Source organism: Tupaia chinensis, unplaced genomic scaffold, assembly GCF_000334495.1.
Source record: "Tupaia chinensis unplaced genomic scaffold, TupChi_1.0 Scaffold000322_1, whole genome shotgun sequence".
In the NCBI taxonomy this organism is placed as follows: Eukaryota; Metazoa; Chordata; class Mammalia; order Scandentia; family Tupaiidae; genus Tupaia; species Tupaia belangeri.
Window position 1 is genome coordinate 6,023,493 of NW_006159816.1, and position 24,638 is coordinate 6,048,130.

A 24,638-nucleotide genomic window follows, 5' to 3' on the forward strand; every position below is an offset into this window, starting at 1 on the left:
CTCTTTCCCCCAAAGTCAGGGATTTTAAAACCACATCCAGGGACCAGCCAGTGGCGTGGTGGTTAAGGTGCTGGACATTCCTATGTGGCCAACCACGGTTCAAGTCCTGAATCTGGTGGCTTGCTTTCTCACTTCCTCTCTCTCTCTCTTTCTCTGCCTCTCTCTGGTCAAATTAAAGTAATTGAATAAATAAATAAAATTAAATAAATATTTAAAAAAAAAAAACCACATCCACTGCTTTTGTCCTTGAGGAAAAGGTGGAGAATTTGACTTTAATTAAGGTTGTGTGAGGTCATTTAAAAGTTTAGAGCTGTTTTATGGTATTGTTTTCTTTCCCTTTTTAAATTCATTTTTTTGTCATCTTTTTTTAATGCCAGAGGACACACGTGCCCATGTGGAAGAAAGAAAGAAAGAGCATCTCCAATGAGGCTCGGTCATGCTTCAGTCTCCTTTTCTCCGTCTTGTCAGGATCCTGGGCATGCATGCACATGTCCAGCATGTTTTTCAAGCTGCCAGGGCTAGGATTCAAACCTTGGTCAGTCCTGGGGGATTTGGTTCCCTCTGCACTGTGCTTAGCTGCTGTACCACAGAGCTGGCCTGATAGTAGTATTTTGTTATGAGTATAGCAAAACTAATTTAAGGGAAACAACCACCAGTAACTATAGTGAATATTCTTAGAACTGATCAGTATTTTACTTATTTATTTATTTATTGAGAAGGCAGGGAGGAAAGAAGCATTAATTACAACTACTAAGTGGTGATTTGATCAGTGGGTATGTTTGTCAGACTTGAAGAGAAGTTAGCAGCAGAGGAGATAGGTAACTTCTTTTTTTCCCTGAGATTTTTGCTATAGAGCATGTGTGATTGCCAGAGAGAGAGAAAGCAAGAAATCACCCAGTTGATGACCAAGCTACAGTCCCTTCTCCTCCATTCTCCTGGAATTTGGGGCATGCATGTACTCATGCCCAGTGTGAGTTTCAAGCTGTCAAATCCGGAACAAGAACCACAGTCAGCCATGTGGGAGTCCAGTGCCTTAACCACTATGCCACCTGCTGCCCCCGATATGTGATTTTTTATATGTAACCCCCCATCTAGTTTTCTTCATCTCACTAATCTTTTTTTTTTTTTTTTTGAGAGGTTTTTTCACCATAGGGCACGTGCGCTCACCAGACAGACAGAGACATGGAGACAGAAAGCGAGAAATCACCCCCCAGGGGGGATGGTCACGCCTCAATCCCTTCTCCATTCTCCTCTCAGGATCTTGGGCACACACGCACACGCGTCCGGCGTTCATCTCACTAATTTTCACATAGAATAGTGTGAGAAGTAAAAAACAATGATGCATTTGATCATTTTCAGATTATGATGTAAGGACTGACCCCTCTGAAGTCCTTCTTTCTTGAAGGAGATAGGGAGCTATTTCTTGGGTCAAACTTTAGGTCTTGATGCACCTTTGGATGAACCAGTCAGGTCTGGAATGTGCACTTAGTGGGTACATGGCCTTGGCCCCATGATTTGGGAATCCTTAGGGAGTCCACACTAATTTCAAGGCACTTTAACTTCCGGGAGATTAGTTAACCCAGGAGACTAGGCAGTAGACAGGGGCTTAGACCTGGGAGACACTCATTCTTACTGTACTAAGCTAAGAGCATGGTCTTAGGAAACCACACGGTTTTCAGAACTTATGAGTGGGGGAGAGAAAGTCTTCTGCCGAAGACTGCAGGTCTGACTTCAGGTGGCTTTCTAACAACAAAGCTTTATAGGGTCATTAATTTGGCTGTAGGGTTAAATTCCATATAACAGTTTTGTGAAGGTCTATTTCCAAAGTAATACTGAATGAGCTTTTTAAAGGATTATTTATTTATTTTTTTGGACCAGAGATATAGAGAGGTAGGGGAAGTGAAAAAGCAAGCTCTTAAGTCTGGGACTTGAAACAGAATCAGTCACGTGGGAGTCCAGCACCTTAAACACCAATGCTACCTGCTGGCCCCGCAAGCTGCCAGGTTCAGGATTCAAACTGCAGTCGGCCATGTAGGAGTCCAGCACCTTAGCCACCATTGCCATGAGTTATTTTTTTTTAATTTATTTAACTTGATGCATTTATTTTAATTTGACCAGAGAGGGACAGAGTGAGTGAGTGAGAGAGAGAGAAAGTGAGAAAGCAAGCCACCAGGTCCAGGATTCAAACCACAGTCAGCCATGTGGGAGTCCAGCATCCTTAACCACCATGCAACATGCCGGTGAGTTTTTTAAAGTAATAGAAATTGTAAAAACTAAAATCTAGCATGAAATCTAGTTAGTGTCAGGTTGACCAAATGACTGCCTCCTGGATTCTGTTCAGCCAAAGGAGATGTAGGGCAAGTTGCTTATTTTAGGCCCTCAGAATCCTCATTTATAAACCTGGGGTTTAGACTATGTTCTCCAAAATCTTTGCCCACTCTCCTTAGTTTTGTCTTCAAAGTGTAATTTAATAAGCAACAAACATCTGTTCCCTGAGAAATGCATCCTTACATAGAAAGCCTTTTCTGCTCTTTTAGGAGACAGTAGGTGGGTCAGCCTGGCTGGACTGGCTTCTTCTTTTAATAGTTCACTTCATTTACTAGAAAGGCTGAGGTTACGGATTTTGCCTGGTATGCTTGAGTGTGCCACTACTGGCAACTTTGCCCGCCCTGTGTTATCTGTGGGTACCATGGCCTCTGTGTTTCTTGCTCTTTGAATGTGCTGCCAGCTCCAAAGCACAAGCCAACATTAGCTTGGCTGGAGTATGACTGAATATATAGCAGTGGTCAAAGAAATGCCGTTTACTAGCTGACACTTCGTTTTTAAATTTTACTCTATTTTTAGTTTCGCTAAAAAAGGCGTATGTAGTTGCAGGGGGTAGAGAGAGAAAGTGAGAGTTCACCCCCTTAGGGGATGGCCATGCTGTAATCCCTTCTCTTTCATTCTCCTGGGACTCTGGGCATACACGCACATACACCTGGTGTTTTTCAAGCCATGAGCTCAGGGGCTTGAACCACAAAGTTAACCATGTGGGATCCAGCTGACTTAACCACAATACCACTGGTTGGCCAATGGCTGAGACTTCTGGTGGTGAAAGATTTTTTTTTTTAGCCTCACTTTTATTGTTAAAAGATAGTGGGAAGGGCCCAATTTTGAAGCGATTCCGGAGTTAATATAGGAGACTTTTTACAAATGGTTTTTAACATCTATTTATGAAGTGAGTACCCTGTGCCAATATGATGCAAGAGGTGAAGGATACATGAGCTGGGAAAAGTGGAAAAATGAGAATGGGGAAATGGGCACTCAAAACGCATTCTGATGGGAGTAAAAGACACAACGTCTCTCTGGCTATTTGGCAGTATCTGTCATAATTAAAAATATATATACTCTCTGACCCAACAACTTTACTTAAAAGTATTTATCGTGCAGATACCCTCACACATTTATGAAGTGATTTATGTACAGATATATTCATTATTACATAATTTGTAATAGCATAAAAACAAAAGTTGACCAGGGGACTGATGGATTATCATATTATTAAATAATATATTATGACAAGTCTGGGTAATGAAATACTGTTCAGTCACTTAAAATAATGAGACACTCTATTCCTTGATGTAGAACTGTCTCCAGAATACATCAAATGGAGTTGGAACACTGAGCATATTGCTAGTGCCTGTGTGTGTGTAGGTGTGCGCATGCGTGCACGTGAATTTTTTTTATTATTTATTTTATTTATTCATTCATTCATTTTTTAATTTGACCAGAGAGAGACAGGGTGACAGTGAGAGAGAGAGGAAATGAGAAAGCAAGCCACCAGATTCAGGACTTGAACCCTGGTCGGCCATGTGGGAGTGTCCAGTGCCTTAACTACCACACCACCTGCTGGTCCCAGCGCACGTGAATTTAATAGAAGATCTTCCTAAGAAAATACGAAATATTGATACCAGTTGCTTTGGAGGAAGGCAATAAATGACTACTTTTGCAACTTTTAAGTTTTATACTATTAACACGTTTTATTTATTTTTTTAGAGGCTTTTGCCTTAGGGCACATGTGGTCACTAGAGAGAGAGAGACAAAGCAAAGACAGTGAGAAGGAAAGTGAGAAATTATCCCTTAAGGGAGGGGGCATTCCACAATCCCTTCTCCTCCATTCTCCTCCTAGGATCTCAGGCACACATGTATACACGCCCAGTGTGATTCTGAAGCCACCAGGTCTGGGGTTCAAACCATAGTTGTTTATGTGGGAGCCCAGCCATGTAAGTGCTATGCCACCTGCTGATCCTGTGTTACTTATTTTAAAAATACATTGTTGGGGCCGGCAGGTGGCATGCGTGGTGGTTAAAGGTGCTGGACTCCCACATGGCCGACTGTGGTTTGAGTCCTGGACCTGGTGGCTTGCTTTCTTGCTTTCCCTTTCTCTCTCTCTCTTTCTCTCTCTCTTGTCAAATTAAAAATGATGATAACATCAGGAACCTGCAGTTGGCGTAATGGCTATGTCGCTGGACTCCCATGTAGTCAACTGCGGCGGTTTGAGTCCTGCACCTGGTGGTTGAAACTCATCTTGGGCATGTGTGCGTGCATGCCCAAGATCCCGAGAGGAGAATGGAGGAGAATGGATGGCAGCGTGGCCTTCCTCCTTGAGGGGTGATTTCTCACTTTCTGTCTCTCTGTCTCTGTCTTTCTGGTGAGCACACATGCCCTATAGCAAAAACTTCACCAAAAAAAAAAAATAATAAAAAGATGATAAAACCAACAAATGAATTCATAATTCTAAAAAAAAAAAAAATGTCACACCCTTAAGGAATTTACACTCTAGTTAGACCATTGTAAGAAAACCCTGATAGGACATACACCTTTGTGTGGGGTAAATATTGGCTTGGTGAGAAGGTTGATTTCAGGGGTAAACTTCCTGTATACAATAAGTTAATGTGATTTGCCTCCAAGTCACCTGGGTTGGGCAGGTGTGAGTGTCCAGAGGGCATACTTCCAAATCTTAGTTTCTCACCTGCGAAGAGGGTACGGGGTTAAGGCAGTTTCCAGACATCATTCTGCTTTGGTGGATGCCAGAGAGCTACAGGTACATGGAGAAGAGCTGCCAAAGCTGGGAATCAGAAATTCTGGGTCCTGGAGTCCTGACTCTGCTACTCTCCAGACAAGTAACGGCAGACAGACTGCTCGATCCTCAGAGCCTCAGTCTATCTAAACATGATGGTCCCAGTAGCTGGGCCACTTCCCTCCCTCATGCTTCTGTGTGAGGCTTCAGTGTTTATGAACACTACTGTAAGCCATTACGTGTGTGCAGACACCAGCTGTGAATGAAGCTGTGCGGGACCTGGGAGGCCAGCAGGCTAGAGCCATAGATGCTATTGAAACAATTAAAGACTAGTCTTTCCCCCTCTGTCAAATAACTTGGCAAGAGTTAGAAAATGAGAAGAGTAGACCCTAGATTATTCTTGGACCCCTCTACTTCACATTCTCTAGACCTGTTTCCCTATTTGCAAAGTTTGAGGGGGCTGTCTGGGTGATTGCTGTGTTCCCTTCCAGTTGTAGCATTTCGTGACACTGTGGCATTAACTGTAACTCCCTGAGATGAGTCATACTGACTGAAAAGTCCAAATGGGAAGAGGAAGTCTATTTGCGCATGAGAATTTTCCTTGTGCTGGAGAAAGGAGGGGCAGAGTAACAAGGGGGAAAACATGACTTCTGTGAGGGAAACAAGGGAAAGCATTGCCACCACTGAGCAGAGACCAACAGTTGCATAAAGGGAGTGGAGATGAACGTATTTGTGTGTGTTCTCACCACCTCCATGGCTTGCTTTGCTTTCAGATGTTCACTCCGGATACCCGTTTGGAAGCTGGGTTTAACCCTTGTTTACTGTTTCTAGTCATGCCTGGTATACTTTAAGGCACTTGTCACCTCCTGTGAGGTCTCTCTCTGCAGATTTAGTGGTACTTCCTCCATACTGCCTGGGCTCCTGCATGCTTGTCATCAGGTTATCTGATCTAAGATCAGAGACTGGCTCTTATTTTTACTGTAACCCTGGCATCTAGCATAGTTCTGGGCATCTGAGAGGTGGTCTAGAGATGCATTTACAATCCATTTAGGGTAGTGTGGACACAAATCTTGTTGATCTTGGTCATGGCCTTTGTAACTACCACCACTCCTGTAAAATGAAATTTCAGCCACTTTACCTTATTATTTCGATAAATATTTCATACTGAAAAGTTCACACTGAGGACCGGCAGGTGGCATGGAGGTTAAGGGTGCTGGATTCCCACGTGGCTGACCACAGTTTGAGTCCTTGACCTGGCAAGCTTGCTTTCTAACTTTTCTTCTCTCTCTGTTTCACTCTGTCCCTCTCTGGTCTTTAAGAAAGTTAAACACAATAATTAAAAAAAAAAAAAAAAGTTGAGAACCAGCAGTTAGCGTAATGGCTATGTCGCTGGACTCCCATGTAGTCGACCACGGTTCACGTCCCGGACCCGGTGGCTTAAAACTCATACCGGGTGTGTGTGCATGTGTGCCCAAGATCCCGAGAGGAGAATGGAGGAGAAAGGATTGCGGTGTGACCATCCTCCCTGGGGGGTGATTTCTCGCTTTCTGTCTTATGTCTCTTTCTGTCTGGTGAGTGCACACGCCCTATAGTGAAAATCTTCCCCCCGCCCCCCCAAAAAAAGTTTATACTCAAAAGAAACCAAAAGGGCCAGCCAAGGGCATGGTGGTTAAGGTGACAGGATTCTACATGGCAGTTCAAGTCCCATACTTGGTGACTTAGAAAACACACTGGGTGTATGTATATGCATGCCCACAATCCCAAAAGGGAGAAGAAAGGAAGAAGGGATTTGCAGCATGACTGTCCCCCACAGAGTACCTTCTCTCTCCCCCTCACTGACTCTCTTTTGGAGTACATGCATCGTCTAAGGGGGGAAAAAATTTAAGAATTGATTTAACTTTATTTATTTATTTATTTTATTTGGCCAGAGAGGGACAGAGAGAGAGAGAGAAGAAAAGTGAGAAAGCAAGCCGCCGGGTCCAGGACTCGAACCATTGTTCACCATCAACCACCACATTACTTGCTGGCCCCCAAAATGCTTATGTGTTTTTTATAACCCATATATATGATACCTACAGAAGCATGTATCTAAAACTTACCACCACCTCCACTGTGGTGGCACTCATGTCTCTGTCTAGCAGCAGCAAACAGCATTTGATACTTACTGAGCCCCAAGCCTGGGTGACGGTCCTGATTCTCAGTTTTAGCTAATTAAGGTAGTTAAAACTGAAAAACTACAAAGATTGAACTAAATAATTTTTTCTTACAAATCCAGGGCCCAAAGAGAGGGTAAAGGATGACTTGGTTTGCTCCTGCAGGAACGCATATGTCTGCCCTCATGGGGGAACACCCTCGCAGGAGAATGGTACAACAGAATGGGCAGCCAGGCTGGGTGGAGATCTGAGCCACCTGGTTAACCCACCCCCAGTTAATTTTGATGTAGGATAGGTAAAGCAGTTTAGGGAATGGTATCCAGTATTCTAATGATAATGGGTGAGTGTGTGTTTTCCTATAGAATTATTCTAATAGCAGTGGAAGGCCCGACTGTGAGTCTTATGTGTGGAGGACAGCATTCAGAACTGAATACATACATGGCTCATTCAGAAATGGAGAAGAGATTAGAAAAACATCCTAATATTTGTTCAGCAAACCAAGCCATTCTCTAAGTGGCGATAATCCTTGTATAAAGTCCTTTGAAGTTCTAGCAGCAGCATCCTATTCAAAAACTACCACCCAAGGGGGACCAGCAGATGACTTAATGATTATATCACTGGACTCCCCACGTAGTCGACTGTGGTTTGAGTCCTGGGCTTGGCGACTTAAAACTCAGACTGGGCGCGTGTATGTGCATGCCCAAGATCCCAGGAGAATGGAGAAGGGACTGCATGTGGCCATTCCCCCTGAGGAGGTGATTTCTTGCTTTCTGTCTCTTTCTGTCTCTCTGGGAGCCCAGTACTCTATAGCAAAAATCTCTCTTTAAAAAAAAAAGTAGCTTATGGGGAAGGTGTGGAACCTCTTGTGGAAAAGTCAAAACTAGTTACTTTTTGTAGCAAGTAGAATCACCTACTGTTTTGAAAAATTAACTGTCCTTTCTGATTTCCTTTTGACCAAACTTTCTGTGCTGCCTGGGAAAATAATTGCAAGTTCTTGCTCCCTACAGTTCAGTTTCTACGTTTGCTTTATCTTTGCATCATGCTTTGCAGTTTACAGAAAACGTTATGGGTAAGAGTTCCAGTAAACTGACTGGATCATATTTCTTAGATTGAGTCATTGCTAAGAAACGTGTTGGTGAAAGGAAGCAGCCCATGAAAATGTCTCTTCATAATAGCATGTCAGACTGTGAGGAAACAGAACCGCGCTCTAGTGGGAGAGAAAAAGGTAGAAAGGACAGCTCTTCAACCCAGGGAATGGTAGATACGTGACCTAGGGGCCAGCAGGTGGTGTAGTGGTTACTCCTCTGGACCCCCCCAAATGATCCACTGTGGTTTGAGTCCTTGACCCGGTGGCTTCAAAATCACACCGGGTGTTTATGCATGACCGTGATCCCAGGACGAAAAGGGATTGTGGTGTGACCATGCCCCCTGCGGGGATGATTTCTCACTTTCCCTCTCACTGTATCTGCCTGTCTTTATGGGGAAATAATCATTTGTAAAATATCTCTAGAAGGAAAACTTGGAAAGTTAGTCATAATTACTATTCTACTACCTATTAAGAGTTTAAATGGGGGCTGGCAGGTGCCATGGTGGTTAAGGACGATGGACTACCACATGGCTGACCACAGTTCAAGTCCTGGACCTGGTGGCTTGCTTTCTCACTTTCTCTTTCTCTCTCTTCCTCTCTGGTCAAATTACAAATAAATAAATTAAATAATTAAGTTAAATAAAATAATTCTTTAAAAAAAAATAAAGTTTAAATGGTGCTGTAGTGGGCAGCCTGTGGTGTGGTGGTTAAGGCAGCTGAATCCGACATGGTCAACTGCACAGTTCAAGGCCCAGAGCTGGCAGCATGATGTGTGTGTATGCCCAAAATCCTAAAAGGAGAATGCAAAAGGGATTGTGTCATGGCCATCTCTCAACCAAAAGGGGTGGTTTCTCTTGTGCATGCGCGAGGACACAGCCCTATAGCAGATTAATAATAATAAAGATAAATGGTGCTGTAGCTACACAGGAATAAACCTACAAACATTGACATTTGGCCTAGATGGCTGTAGGCCCTCTCTATTTCCAATACTCTGTGATTCTACGTTTTTAATCACCTACTTCATTGTAGGTGATTTATTGTAGTAGTACAATCAAGAGTTAGCAAATTAGTTCAGTAAAGGGAAAAGTACTTGAAAGTGGGAAAATGGCACATGACCTATTATCTGCTTTCTAGAATTCTCACTGAGGAAACAATTGCATTGTGTTGTATAGATCTTGTAATGCAGCATGGGAGAGAAGCCATAGAGAAGCAGATAGGTAGATATTTGTAAAATATAATAGTCAACAGCAAGTTATATTTTAAATTTTATTTATTTTAGTTAGGCTAAATGACGTGAGTGTGCTCATTGGACACAAGGAGAAAGTGAGAAATCACCTCCTGGAGAAAGACCACGCCACAATCCCTTCTCATTTCTTTGTGGGGTTTTGAGCACACACATACGCCTGTTGTGATTTTCAAGCCATTGGGTCTGAAACTCAAACCGCACAGCCAGCCATGTGGGATCCAGCTGCCTTTACCTCTATATCACTTGCTGGATCCCTCAAAAGTGAATCATTATTATTACTACTAGGTTTTTGCCATAGGGAGGGAGCATGTGCTCACCAGAGAAGAGGGAGACAGACATACAGAGGGGGAAAAGTGAGAAATCACTCCCTAGGAGGGATGGGAACACTCCAACTCCTTGTCCTCCATACTTTGGGATCTTAGGCATGCGTGCATATGTGCCCAGCATGGTTTTCCAGCCACCAGGTCAGGGATTCAGACCATGGTAGGCAATGTGGCAATGTAGCCACCTTAACTACCATGCTATCTGCTGGCCCCAAGGTGTATTTTAAAAACACATCTGCTTCATGTCATTTTACTTTATTTAGTAAGGATTTATGAATGCAAAGTAGAGCCTTGTAAATCAAAGAGACTCTTTGGTTGTTGTTATCAGTTCTTCAGAATTCAAGCATGTCCTCAGTTTTTTGTTTTATTTGTTTTTGAGAGATTTGAGAGATTTTTGCTATAGGACATATGTGCTTGCCAGACAAATCGAGAGACAGAAAGTAAGAAATCAGCCCCCGGGGGGAAATGGCCACGTTGCAATCCATTCTCCTTCGTTCTCCTCTTGGGATGTTGAACACACGTGCACACGTGCCAGTCTGAGTTTAAGCCGCTGGGTTCAGGACTCGAGCTGCAGTTGACTACATGGGAATCCAGTGACATAACCATTATACCATCTGCTGGTCCGGACCTCAGTTGTTTTTATAGCACCCTATAGCTCTTAATTTGGGTTATATTCATCCAGACAGCAGGATATAATTTCATATTCCATCCTGTTTTGTTAAAAAATATTTGGACAGCATTTCTAAAAAAAAGATACTAAGTCAGATTTAGCTTTCAAGTGAATAATATAGTTGCCTGGGCATAATATAAAGAATGAAATAAATGAAAGAAAAACATATAACCAGGTATAACTTAGACTTCAAATGTTAGTAACCAATATTTGAGTGAAGGGGTGATTTTTGAGGGAATGCATTTTTAAACATTTATTAGTTTCTTAACTGGAATACATGACTTTAAGAAGAAATAACATATTGTCTTTAAGATTGGAAGCAAGGATCAGTTTTTCATTTTCTGTTGACAAAATTAGTAATGTGTACCATTTGTTTTTTTGCAGTTCATTGGTGAAATTTATTTTTTTAGGAATTATTTAATTTTATTTATTCATTCATTCATTTTTAAAATTTGACCAGAGAAACACCAAGACAGACAAGGAAAGTGAGAAAGCAAGCCACCATGTCTGGGACTGGAACTATGATCTGCCATGTGGGATTGTCCAGTACCTTAACCACCACGCCATCTGCTGGCCCTGGTGATATTTATTTTTAAAAGAAACCTCCCACTACCTTCCTATAATTCTTAGTGCAAAGTAAAGGATGGCAAAAGGAAGGGAACAAAGGGGGTCGGGAGGTGCAAGTCTCATCTACACAATTGAGTATGTTAGGGGCCAGCAGGTAGCATGGTGGTTAGGGCAATGGAGTCCCACTTGGGTGACCATAGTTCAAGGCCCAGACCTGGCAGCTTGTTTTTTTACTTTTTCTCTCACTCTCTCTCTGGTGAATACATGTGCCTTGTAGCAAATTAAAATAAATAAATAAATAAATAAATCATTCTGCTTTAAAAATCGAGTGTGTTAAAGAAACAATTCTTTCATGTCAAGTATTTTCCAAAGTCTCAGTTTACTGAACAGCTTTAATTTAGGACTGTGATCATGTTACTTTTGCTTTATCTTTTCTGATTTTTTTCTGGATCATCTATGTGAACAGCAAAATGATGGTTTGTTCAAGACACTAAAATTGGCTTGTAAAAAACCTATTTAGTGTGACTTTTACACTCAGGATCTTTTATCTTTGTTTATCCTGGTACAGAGATGTTTGTTTTAGGCGATAGGAATTAATTATCCAATTTTAGATTTCCTGTCAACCATGTAACAGATTACTCAGATGGCAAATGATGATATATACATTTTGAACATGAATATTTGTTAGGCCAGATGGTGGTTTAACATGAATTGTCCAACATTTGTGTTTATTAAATCGCCTTCTTTTGTCTAAGCCAAGCTAGCGCCGTGATTGGAAACACACACAGGAATCATTAAAGGACCATAGCAACAAAAATCCAGACCCTAAGTGGCAGGCAGCATTTGCTGTGGAGGCTCGGGCAGTGCTTATTGGAATGTGTGCAGCCCTTCGCCTTGCATTCATTCTTCCCCCAAACATTTTGCACTATGACCTTTCTCCTTGGTGGACATTGCACAAAACTAGGCAGCCGTAGTACTTCCTCAAAGCCTTGGATTTATGTACAGAAGAGCAGTTTTAGTTCTTTCTTAGGCACCTCCCTTCCTACTTTACAGAGTCACATTCGTGTTTGTTATGGGCTCCACCCAGACTATGATTTCCTCTTAGATGAAGTGTGAGCTCTGCAGAGAGATGGGTCATTTGTGGACTTAGCTATGTGCCCAGTCACATGGCTCCTTACAGAAAAGGATCTCACTGCCTGTTAGGTTAGCTTGGAACACCACTGAGCCTTTGAACTTTAGATTAGCAAATTTATGTTCTTTTTTCAGTGCAAAATTCTGAATATTTCATACAGTGTCTAATCTCTGCAGGGATTATCCTTCTGATGTGAAAATCTGAGAAACACAGAGTATAATATTAAAGCCATGACAAAAAAACACCCTTGTTGCTACTTTGTACATCTGATTTTTTTTTTCTTTCTTTTTAAAATTTGCCAGAGGGTACATCCACTCATCACAGACCGAGAAAGCACCCCCTAGTGGGTCATGGTCATACCACATCCCTTCTCCATTTCTCCCTTTTGTCTTGGATTTGGGCATACATGTACACGTACTCAGCATGTTTCTCAAGCTGCTGGATTCAGGGCTTGAACAGCATAGTTGGCCATGTGGGATCCAGCTGCCTGAACCAAGCCACGGAGCCCGCTTCAGAATGTCTGTTTTTAAGAATCTAATGTATGGAGCCAGTAGATGGAGCAGCAGTTACATCACTGGACTCCCATATGGCCGACAGTGGTTCAAGTCCTAGACCTGTTAACTTGAAACTCATGCCGTGTGCATGCCCAAGATCGTGAGAGGAGAATGGAGAAGGGATTACATGTGGCCATCCTGTCAGGGTGATTTCTCACTTTACCTCTTACTATCTCTGTCTGTCTTGTCTTCCCAGTGAGCACACATGCCCTAAGGCAAAAACTTCTACCAAAATAAAAAGAATCCAGTGTAGTTCCTTAAACCTCAGTTGTTTATTTCTTCCATGTGTAAGAGAAACAGAGACATAGAGAAAGCATGCAGGGGAGAAGAGACACCTCTAATAGTCTTCACACAATGTCACTCCAGTCTCAGCTGGCCTGGATCGTGGTTTGCATGTGGGGGCACTCTTCATGCTCAGGATATGAACCTATGCAGATCCAGTTGCATTACCAATGTGCCTTGACTTGGCCCTTCAGGTTTACTTTTTTTTTTAATTGTTATTGTTTAGCTTCATTTGTTATTATTATTGTGTCCTAGTTTGAGCACAGAGAGAGGGGAAATGATAAAGCAAGCCACGGTCCAGGACTTGAACCGTGGTTGGCCATGTGAGAGCCCAGTGCCTTTAACCACCATGCCACCTGCTGGCCCCAGTTCGCTTTTTTTAAAAAATAAAAATTATTTTCATTTAGAGATTGCATAATAAAAATAAACAATACAGGGCCAGCAGGTGGCATAGTTTAAGGCACTGGACTCACTCCCACATGGGTGACTGCAGTTTGAGTCCTGGACCTGATGACTGGAAACTCATGCCAGGTGCATGTGAGTGTATGCCCACCATCCTGAGAGGAGAATGGAGGATAAGGGATTGTAACGTGGCCATCCCCCACCCCCACGTCAGGGGGGGATTTCTAAAAACTTTCCATAGATTGCATGCCCCGTAGCAAAAATCGCTCAAACCAAGGAAAACACAAAGGAAAAATCTCAAACCTCCTCAAAACCTGTTTGGTCTTGTTCTGATCACACTGAATGCTCCCCAGCCTGATTAAGAACGTCAGGTGTTATTAAAACACCTTATGGCAGCTTTCCTGGTGGAGAAAGCAAGTTAGGGGTATGAGAGCCACTCAGTTTCCCAGGGTCCAGCACTGTTTGGGGTCAGATAACTAGAACAGGACACACAAGAGCTGGGCCAAATGATGGCTTGTGTTCTGATTTTCCTGTTTGTTGATAAGAATCCATCAAGGTATCCTTTTCTGATCATATTATGGGAAATTAAAAACAAAAACATCGAATTGGTTTGGATCTCTGCATTGAAGGGCAGTCATAATAGGTGTGTATGTGTAGAGAAAAGCATATGGAAGTGATTGTGGGGCATCCACTGCAATCACCACCACCACATTCACTGAAATCACATCTATTTGCTCATTAAGCTATCTTATAAAAAACTGAGACTCTTTTAAATAAAAATCCTTTTTCAAATTTACATGTTGCACATGCCTCTAATCGATTTCAGACCTGCCCTGAGGGAGAAGCAGCTTCTGTCAGTGAAGCTATCCATGATCTTATTTTGGAAAAGTTAATTATTTCATTCTTTCTGTCTGGATAGTCCCAACATCATTTTAGGCTCCTAGTTGTGAGGTCCACGACTTTAGTATCCTCTGGCCTACTATGGGCAGTAGAATTATCAGTGTCTACATGTATAACAACGTTTGCATATTTTACATTTATAGAGCGATCTCTTTCACATATCTCCTTTGTTCTACCAACATCAGTAATGTTAGGTCTGGATGGAATAATTAAACTAAATGTATAGTTAAAATCACCTGAGTCTCTGACATTACCACCTCGGAGGAGGAGAACGGGAAAAAGAAATGGTTGTACCAACTCTTGACATGATTGCCACTGATCAGTTTAGAGTAAGTTCCATTAGAGGTTTTCTTCCAGTCTTTTAGGGCTGAGTTCAATGGACAGTTTGGAAGTCAGATTTGTGATGCTCCCTCTGTCCTTGAACAAAAAAGTCGCAATTGGACACTGATTTTTCTCTTGGGACCTCTTTAACAAAGAGAAGTCCCAGCCCCAGGCCTGAGCACTTTGAGGATATAAGGAAGGGATATGTCAAGTATTTGGGTTTCTTTTATTGATCCTCTAAAGAGCTCAACACATTTTTTCATATCTGTTCTTAAGGACAGGGACAAGTACTTTGTTATAGAAACTAAAGTTAAGATCACACAGTCCTACGCTCTTTTTTTTTCATGCACTCCTTTTGATGCTGCATCTAGTTGATATGAATATATCGAATACCTCCCTATAGTCATATAGTCCAGTCTGGAGAAAAGTCTAGAAAGGATACTTTGCTAAATCTAGGCTGAGAAGAAATGGCCCTACCTAGGACCAGCAGTTAGCGTAATGGCTATATTGCTGGACTCCCACGTAGTCGACCACGGTTCAAGTCCCAGAACCGGCGGCTTGAACTCATGCCGGGCACGTGTGTGTGCATGCCTAAGATCCTGAGAGGAGAATGGAGGAGAAGGGATTGTGGCGAGACCATCCCTCCTGGGGGGTGATTTCTCGCTTTCTGTCTCTCTCTGTCTGGCGAGCGCACACACCCTATAGCAAAAACCTCTCCAAAAAGAAAAAAAAAAAGAAATGGCCCTACCTAATCAGAATTTTGGGGGGGGTAACATTTACTTATCTATTTGTAGTGATTTTTTTTTTTTTTTCAAACTACTGGGTCTGAGACTTGAACTGCAGTCAGTCATGCAGGAATCCAGCACCTTAACCACCATGCTACCTGTTAGTGCCCCAGTTGGAATTTAAGTAGGTTTCTTTATACCTTGGACCTTTCATATAAAGATCTTTGGATTCATTAAAATGGTACAAATCTGGGACCAACAGAGGGCATAATGGTTACATCTCTGGACTCCCATGTAGTTGACTGCAATTTGAGTCCAGGACCTGGCCAGGGCTTAACACTTGTACCAAGTATGTGTGCTTTACACTACATGTCGTTTGAAGCCAGAATGATGATGAACCCCTAGCATATAAGTTTTAGACACCAACCTCCAACAAAGAGTAGAGGTAGGTAGCCTGTGCCATCTGCTGCCTGCAGGCTAGGTGGTCTGCTCCTGTTTTTATTAGGTGAAAATAAGCATGATGGCTCACTGAAGCAACAAACATGATTTTTTTGTTCTTGGGAAGCAGAAAGTAGTAGAACTCTAGACCTGCTGGGCAGTCCAGCACTGCCAGCCATCAGTAGAACTGAAATACAAAGTAAGACATTTGTGGGTACTATACCTGCTGGCCTTCAGGCTTCAGCTCTTGTTCCACCCAGGTCTTGATTTTTTTTCATTCTCAATTTCACTTTTTTTCTTTTTAAAATTATTTTATTTTGGGACCAGCAGATGGCATAATGGCTATGTCACTGGATCCCTACATAGTCGACCGCAGTTCAAGTCCTGGACCCAGTGGCTTAAACTCATACCAGGCACATGTGTATGTGCCCAAGATCCTGAGAGGAGAATGGAGGAGAAGGGATTGCAGCGTGACCATCCACCTGGGGGTGGGGTGGGGTGATTTCTCACTTTGTCTTTCTGGCAAGCACACAAGACCTATAGCAAAAACCTCTCCAAAAAAAAAAAAAAGAAAAACTATTTCATTTTATTTACAATTATTATTTTTAAATTTGCTGCAGGGCACATAAGCTTACCGGACAGACAGAGAGAGAGAAATTGAGAAAGCAAGCCACCAAATCCAGGACTCAAACCAGTTGGCCATGTTGGATGCATTCATCTTCACAACACCATTGGCCAGCCCCATTTTATTTTATTTAGATTTTTGCCATAGGTGTGTGTGCTTACCAGAGAAAGAGGAAAAGTGAGAAATCACCCTCTGGGGACATGGCCATGATGCAATCCCTTCTCTTCCATTCTCTTCCTTTGATTGTCTGGTGTGACTTTCAGGCTGCCATATCTGGGACTTCAACTGTGGTCAACCATGTGGGAATCTAGTGCTCTAATCACCACGCCATTTTTAATACGGATGATTTCTCAATTAGAGACTAATTTCTCTTTTCTACCTATTTAGACTTTTCCAGAAACTAAAGTTACAAGTTAAAAAACTGCTTTTGATACTTTTTTTCTTTTTGCTTTTTTTGCTAGGAACATCTGAATGTGGTTCTTAGTTCTTGCCTGGTCATATAAATTATCCACATGTGTGTCTTTTATTAAATCAGAATAACCATTTCCTCTTGGGAAGACTCTGTCCATATCTTAAAACTTAATGTTTTCAGTTCTCTAGAAATTTTTACTTTTTTATTTTTTTTTGAGAGAGGTTTTCATTGTAGGGCGCGTGCGCTCGCCAGACAGACAGAGAGAGACATAGAGACAGAAAGCGAGAAATCACCCCCCAGGGGGGATGGTCACGCCGCAATCCCTTCTCCTCCATTCTCCTCTCGGGATCTTGGGCATGCACGCACACGCGCCCGGCGTGAGTTTTAAGCCACCGGGTCCGGGACACGAACTGCAGTCGACTATGTGGGAGTCCAGCGACATAGCCATTACGCTAACTGCTGGTTCCCGTAGAAATTTTTACTTTTTAAAAGAGAGTTTTTAGGACCAGCAGATAGCATAATGGTTATGTTGCTGGACTCCCATGTAGTTGATCATGGTTGAAACTCATGCTGGGTGTGAGAGAAGAATTCCGAGAGAATGAAGGATAGGGATTGTGAAGGGGCCAGCAGGTGATATGGTGGTTAAGGACGCTGAACTCCACATGCCAACTGTGGTTTGAGTTCCGGACCTGGCAGCTTGCTTTCTCATTTTTCCTTTCTCTCTCTCTCTGTCTATCCCTCTCTGGTCAAATTAAAATGAATAAATAAATATATTCCTTTAAAAAAATATATTAAAAAAGAAAACTCTATGTTCAGTCATGTTTTCCAAACAAGTGTAGCTTGTATTTTAATTCAAACACATTAATGTGCTATATTTGTAACTTCGCCCTTTAGTGGCCTCTACCATCACCCGGTCATTGAGTGTCTTAAGTTGTTGGTGATCAGTATGGATTGGCTGTATGTTTGTAGGTTATTTCAAATTAATGGTTTCATTGAGTGGAATTAATTGTGCTTTTCTGGAATACTGGATTTGTGTTCTTGTTCAGATTTTGTTTGTAATCTGCTCAGTCACCACCATCGACAGTGGCAAAATACAAATTTTTGTGGTATCTGTTAGTTAAAAATAAAAACCATCTTGGGCCAGCTTTGTGGCTCAGTGGTAATGTGCTGCTAGAGAGATTCCTCATGGTGAAAAGTTCAGATCTCTGACCCAGTAGGCCTGAAATAGGCCAGGTGCGCACATGGACATCCACGATCTGCTGGACCGGCAGGCTGCGGGAAGGGAGTCACCATATGACAAGACCCTTTGGAGGACATTTCCCACCCCTCTTTCATGTGTGCACGTTTTCTATCACCATTTGTAAAAAATAAAAAACGTATCTTAACCATAGTTTTTGTACTACTATTTTGTGTTAAACACAGGACATGGACTTGATTGACATACTTTGGAGACAAGATATAGATCTTGGGGTAAGTCGAGAAGTATTTGACTTCAGTCAGCGACGGAAGGAGTATGAGCTGGAAAAACAGAAAAAACTTGAAAAGGAAAGACAAGAACAACTCCAAAAGGAGCAAGAGAAAGCCTTTTTCGCTCAATTACAACTAGATGAAGAGACAGGTGAATTCCTCCCAGTTCAGCCAGCCCAGCACATCCAGTCAGAAAGCAGTGGATCTGCCAACTACTCCCAGGTACTGACTTAAGAAAGTGTGTGACAGGGTTGAAAAAAACTCGAGTTCTAGCATTTTCTTTTACTATGCCTGCATGACCTTGTCAAGTCTGCTTCCCAATTTCAGACTGCTGACCTGACCTACTTGCAAGAGTTGTCATAACCATTAGGACACAAACAACACAAAAGAGCTTTATAAACTAAATAAATCTTGTAAGATCAAACAGCAGCCACAGAAGTAATGACAATAGAACTACTAGTAGGGATTACTTAGGGTACTGTGGCAGGCACCATTCTAGATCTTAACATATATTAGCTGATTTAACCAATATAACAACTATATGATTTAAAGACCACTGCCTCCATTTTATCTACAGATGAGCAATTAAAAATTTAAAAAGGTTAAATAATTTGCCCAACTTATTCAAGAAATTGAGGGAGCCAAGAGCTGAAACCAGGTAGTTTGGTTTGAGTCTCTATCAAACTGGTTTCTTTTCTTTTTTGGAGAGGTTTTTGCTATAGGGCACATGCGCTCGCCAGAAAGACAGAGAGAGACAGAGAGATAGAAAGCGAGAAATCACCCCCCCCAGGGGGTATGGCCACGCCACAATCCCATCTCCTCCATTCTCCTCTCAGAATCTTGGGCATGCATGCACACCCGCCTGCCGTGAGTTTAAGCCACCAGGTCTGGGACTCGAACCGTGGTCAACTACATGGGAGTTCAGCGATATAGCCATTACACTAACTGCTTGTCCCTCAAGCAGTTTTCTGAAATCAAGAGAAATTTTTAATTACCCAGACTATGACCATTTTATGAACATCAGTTGTGAAGCTTTAGATTGGCCATAGGACATTTAACAATTTGGGGCGGGGGGGCAGAGATGTCATGGTGGTTAAAGCGCTGGACTCCCACATGGCTGACCATGGTTCAAGTCCTAGACTTGGTGACTTGCTTTTCTCACCCCTCCAGTCCCAGCCTCCCATATCACTACGGTGAGTGCACATGCCCTATAGCAATTTTTAAAATAATGATAAAATTAAATTTAAAAAACTTTTTTTTCTCTATGTCTTTTATACAGGCTGCCCAGATTCCCAAACCAGATGCTTTATACTTTGATGACTGCATGCAACTTTTGGCAGAGACATTCCCATTTGTAGATGACAATGAGGTATATATTCAAATATTTGGTTAATAGCAAAACTCTGTAACTACATCAAACATACCCTATATTATAGTCCCTTTAATATTTCTGCATATAGGGAACCAGCAGTTAGCGTAATGGCTGTCACTAGACTCCCACGTAGTTGACCGCGGTTTGCGTCCCAGACCCAGTGGCTTAAAACTCACACCGGGCGCGTGTGCGTGCGTGCCCAAGATCCCGAGAGGAGAATGAAGAAGGGATTGTGGCGTGACCATTCCCCCTGGGGGGTGATTTCTCGCTTTCTGTCTCTGTCTCTCTCTCTCTGTCTGTCTGGCGAGCGCACGCGCCCTATAGCAAAAAAACTCTCCAAAAAAACCCAAAAATATTTCTGCATATAAAAGAATTTTTTTAATTTGGAAATATTCTGTGAAGGAAACTTTAGCCTATAGATAATGTTAAAATTTAAAAAAAGGGAGAGACCTTTCAAACCAATACCTCTTATTCTCCTTCGTAGCCAGAAATATGGATGAGCATAACTGTGAAAACAAAGAGCATTCCTTTTGGACAGATTTTTGCTCTAGGGCGCATGTACTCACAAGAGACAGACAGAAAGCAAGAAATCACCCCCCAGAGGGATGGCCATGCCACAATCTGCTCTCCTTTCTCCTCTTTGCATTTTGGAAACGCACGCACATGCACCCAGCATGAGTGTTAAGCCTCCGGGTCTAGGAATTGAACCACATTTGAGTATGTGGGAGTCCAGTGACATAACCATTATGCCATCTGCTGATCCCCAAATAATTCTTTTTCTATAGATACCTAAAACATTTTGGTAAGAACAAGTTGAATAACCAAGACTTGTTCAGTTAAAAGTTTTAATCTTACTTTGTCTGAAACTGTACCACATATTATATAGACACAAATTAAATCTATAAAATTGGTCTAACCAAGCCACTAGGTGGCATGGTAGTTAAGGCATCTGGATCCCATATGGCCAACTAAGTTTGAGTCCCAGACCCGGTGGCATGAAGAACACACCAGGGGTACACATGTGCCCCAAATCCCATGGGAATAGAGGAGAAGAGATTGTGGTGTGGTCATCCTCCCCAGGGTGCTAAGACTTTCTTTCCCCCAGCCCCTCCCTAGCAAGCACACACATTATTTTCCCCAGCAAAAAAAAAAAAAAAAACTGTTCTAACCCATTTTGAAGTCTGTCTTCATAGGATAAAACCATTAAGCAAGTAGAGAGTAAGTTTGAGTCACTTGAGTAAGAAAAAAACTTGTCTCATTATAAAAAAAAGTGCCAGGGCCAGCTGGTAGCATGGTGGTTAAGGTGGCTAGATCCCACAGGCTAACTATAATTTGAGCCCTACGCCTGGCAGCTTCAGAACCGAGCCAGGACACATGTGCATGCATACCCAAAATTTCAGAAGGAAGGAAAGATGGAGAAGAGATTGGTGACCATTCCCCATGGGGATGCGCTCTCATTTTTCTTCCCTCTCTGACTACCTCTAGCAAGCGCACACATCCTCTAGTAAACTTAAAGTGAGACCAGCAGATGGCGTAATGGCTACATTGCTGGACTCCCCATATAGTCAGCCGTGGTTCAAGTCTCACACCCAGTGGCTTAAACTCAAACCAGGCATTTGTGCATGTGTGCCCAAGACCTTGAGAGGAGAATGGAGGTGAAGGGATTGCAGTGTGGCCATTCCCCCATGGGGTGGTGGTGGTGGTGGTGGGTGTGATTTCTCGCTTTCTGTCTCTCTGTCTCTCTGTCTTTCTGGCGAGCACACGCGTCCTATAGCAAAAACCTCTCAGAAAAGAAAGGACAAGTCATAGGTTGTCAATAGTAAAGAAATACGGACTGTAGCTATTTCTGCTCCAATGTGTTGTATGAATGGTGCCTTTGCACTTACTCACCCACTGTTGGTGGCAGACTCATGTAATAAATGCCTTGTCGATTTTAGGCCTCTTCAACTCCATTTCAGTCACTTGTTCCTGATATCCCCAGCCACATTGAGAGCCCAGTCTTCATTGCTTCTGAACAGACTCAGTCTCCTGCAACTCCTGTGCAGGTAGCTACTCTGGACTTAGGCAACATGCAGCAGGACATTGAGCAAGTTTGGGAGGAGCTACTATCCATTCCAGAATTACAGGTATCTGAGATCTAATGTAATATTAAAGATGCTATTTTATATTTAGTGCCTTTAAATTAGTCATTCTGATTATTTATTATTTACATGTTGCCTACTTAATAAGAATGATTGGGGGGTACTTTTAAATTAGTCATGATAGCTGCCTATGCTCACATAATGTGTGCTTTCGTTAGTTAAATGGGCTGGATATACTGGAGATAGATTTTTTTTTAATATTCATTCATTCATTCATTTATTTTAATTTGACCACACACACACACACACACAGAGAGAGAGAGAGAGAGAAAGAGAGAGACAAAGAAGAGAAGAGAAGAGAAGAGAAGAGAAGAGAAGAGAAGAGAAGAGAAGAGAAGAGAAGAGAAGAGAAGAGAAGAGAAGAGAAGAGAAGAGAAGAGAAGAGAAGAGAAGAGAAGAGAAGAGAAGAGAAGAGAAGAGAAGAGAAGAGAAGAGAAGAGAAGAGAAGAGAAGAGAAGAGAAGAGAAGAGAAGAGAAGAGAAGAGAAGAGAAGAGAAGAGAAGAGAAGAGAAAAGTGAGAAAGCAAGCCTCCAAGTCCAGGCCTTGAACTATGGTCAGCCATGTAGGAGTATCTAGCACTTTAACCACCACACCACCTGCTGGTCCCGGAAATAGATCTTTTAAAACATGAAGTCTAATCTAAGAACCCTGAATATATGTATGCTTATGTGTAAGTATTGGGTCATTAGGAAAGTCAGGATGCATTTTTGATTTTCCTGATGACCTAATACCTATTGGAAATGGGAATTACCTCTGAATTACAGAATAGAACAGCTTAGAGAGAATAAGGGTGAGGGAGAGAATTTACCTAAATTTACCATTAGGTATGAATATTATTTAATACCTTAATTATTTAACCTGTATTTACATAATGTAAATGTCTTTTCCACCAGTGTCTTAACATTGAAAATGAACTGGTTGAGACTTCCACGGTTCCAAGTCCAGAAGCCAAACTGACAGAAATTGATAACAATTATCATTTCTACTCATCGATTCCCTCACTGGAAAAAGAAGTTGGTAACTGCAGTCCACATTTTCTTAATGCTTTTGAGGATTCATTTAGCAGCATCCTCTCCACAGAAGACCCCAACCAGTTGACAGTGAACTCATTAAATTCAAATGCCTCAATGAACACAGATTTTGGTGATGAATTTTATTCTACTTTCATAGCAGAACCCAGTACCAGCAACAGTATGCCCTCCCCTGCCACTTTCAGCCAATCACTGTCTGAACTTCTCTATGGGCCCATTGACGTTTCTGATCTATCACTTTGTAAAGCTTTTAACCAAAACCAGCCTGAGAGCACAGCAGAATGCACTGATTCAGACTCTGGCATCTCACTGAACACAAGTCCCAGCATGGCATCACCGGAACACTCAGTGGAGTCTTCTATCTATGGAGACACACCACTTGGCTTTAGTGATTCTGAAATGGAAGAGCTATCAATAGATAGTGCCCCTGGAAGTGTCACACAGAATAGTTCTAAAACTCAGCCAGTACATTCTTCTGGGGATATGGTGCAACCCCTTTCACCATCTCAGGGGCACAGTGCCCCAGTGCATGATGGCCAGTGTGAAAACACACCAAAGAAAGAACTGCCTGTCAGTCCCGGTCATCGAAAAACCCCCTTCACAAAAGACAAGCATTCAAGTCGCTTGGAAGCTCATCTCACGAGAGATGAGCTTAGGGCAAAAGCTCTCCAAATCCCATTCCCTGTAGAAAAAATCATTAACCTCCCTGTTGATGACTTTAATGAAATGATGTCTAAGGAGCAATTCAATGAAGCTCAACTTGCATTAATTCGAGATATAAGGAGGAGAGGCAAAAATAAAGTGGCTGCTCAGAATTGCAGAAAAAGAAAACTGGAAAATATAGCCCCCTGGGGGGTGATTTCTCGCTTTCTGTCTCTGTCTCTCTCTCTCTGTCTGTCTGGCGAGCGCACGCGCCCTATAGCAAAAAAACTCTCCAAAAAAACCCAAAAATATTTCTGCATATAAAAGAATTTTTTTAATTTGGAAATATTCTGTGAAGGAAACTTTAGCCTATAGATAATGTTAAAATTTAAAAAAAGGGAGAGACCTTTCAAACCAATACCTCTTATTCTCCTTCGTAGCCAGAAATATGGATGAGCATAACTGTGAAAACAAAGAGCATTCCTTTTGGACAGATTTTTGCTCTAGGGCGCATGTACTCACAAGAGACAGACAGAAAGCAAGAAATCACCCCCCAGAGGGATGGCCATGCCACAATCTGCTCTCCTTTCTCCTCTTTGCATTTTGGAAACGCACGCACATGCACCCAGCATGAGTGTTAAGCCTCCGGGTCTAGGAATTGAACCACATTTGAGTATGTGGGAGTCCAGTGACATAACCATTATGCCATCTGCTGATCCCCAAATAATTCTTTTTCTATAGATACCTAAAACATTTTGGTAAGAACAAGTTGAATAACCAAGACTTGTTCAGTTAAAAGTTTTAATCTTACTTTGTCTGAAACTGTACCACATATTATATAGACACAAATTAAATCTATAAAATTGGTCTAACCAAGCCACTAGGTGGCATGGTAGTTAAGGCATCTGGATCCCATATGGCCAACTAAGTTTGAGTCCCAGACCCGGTGGCATGAAGAACACACCAGGGGTACACATGTGCCCCAAATCCCATGGGAATAGAGGAGAAGAGATTGTGGTGTGGTCATCCTCCCCAGGGTGCTAAGACTTTCTTTCCCCCAGCCCCTCCCTAGCAAGCACACACATTCTT

General features: G+C 42.2%; 1 protein-coding gene across 1 annotated transcript in view; it reads left to right on the forward strand.

The window, feature by feature from the left end:
- Positions 1 to 24,638, forward strand: part of NFE2L2 (NFE2 like bZIP transcription factor 2) — a 41,493-nt gene that overhangs the window by 13,728 nt on the left and 3,127 nt on the right. The window contains exons 2-5 of the mRNA XM_027773121.1: positions 18,319 to 18,585; positions 19,643 to 19,732; positions 21,673 to 21,861; positions 22,770 to 23,738. Of these exons, the coding sequence (XP_027628922.1) occupies positions 18,322 to 18,585; positions 19,643 to 19,732; positions 21,673 to 21,861; positions 22,770 to 23,738 (1,512 nt within the window). The 5' untranslated portion in view covers positions 18,319 to 18,321. The remainder of the gene's footprint in view (positions 1 to 18,318; positions 18,586 to 19,642; positions 19,733 to 21,672; positions 21,862 to 22,769; positions 23,739 to 24,638) is intronic.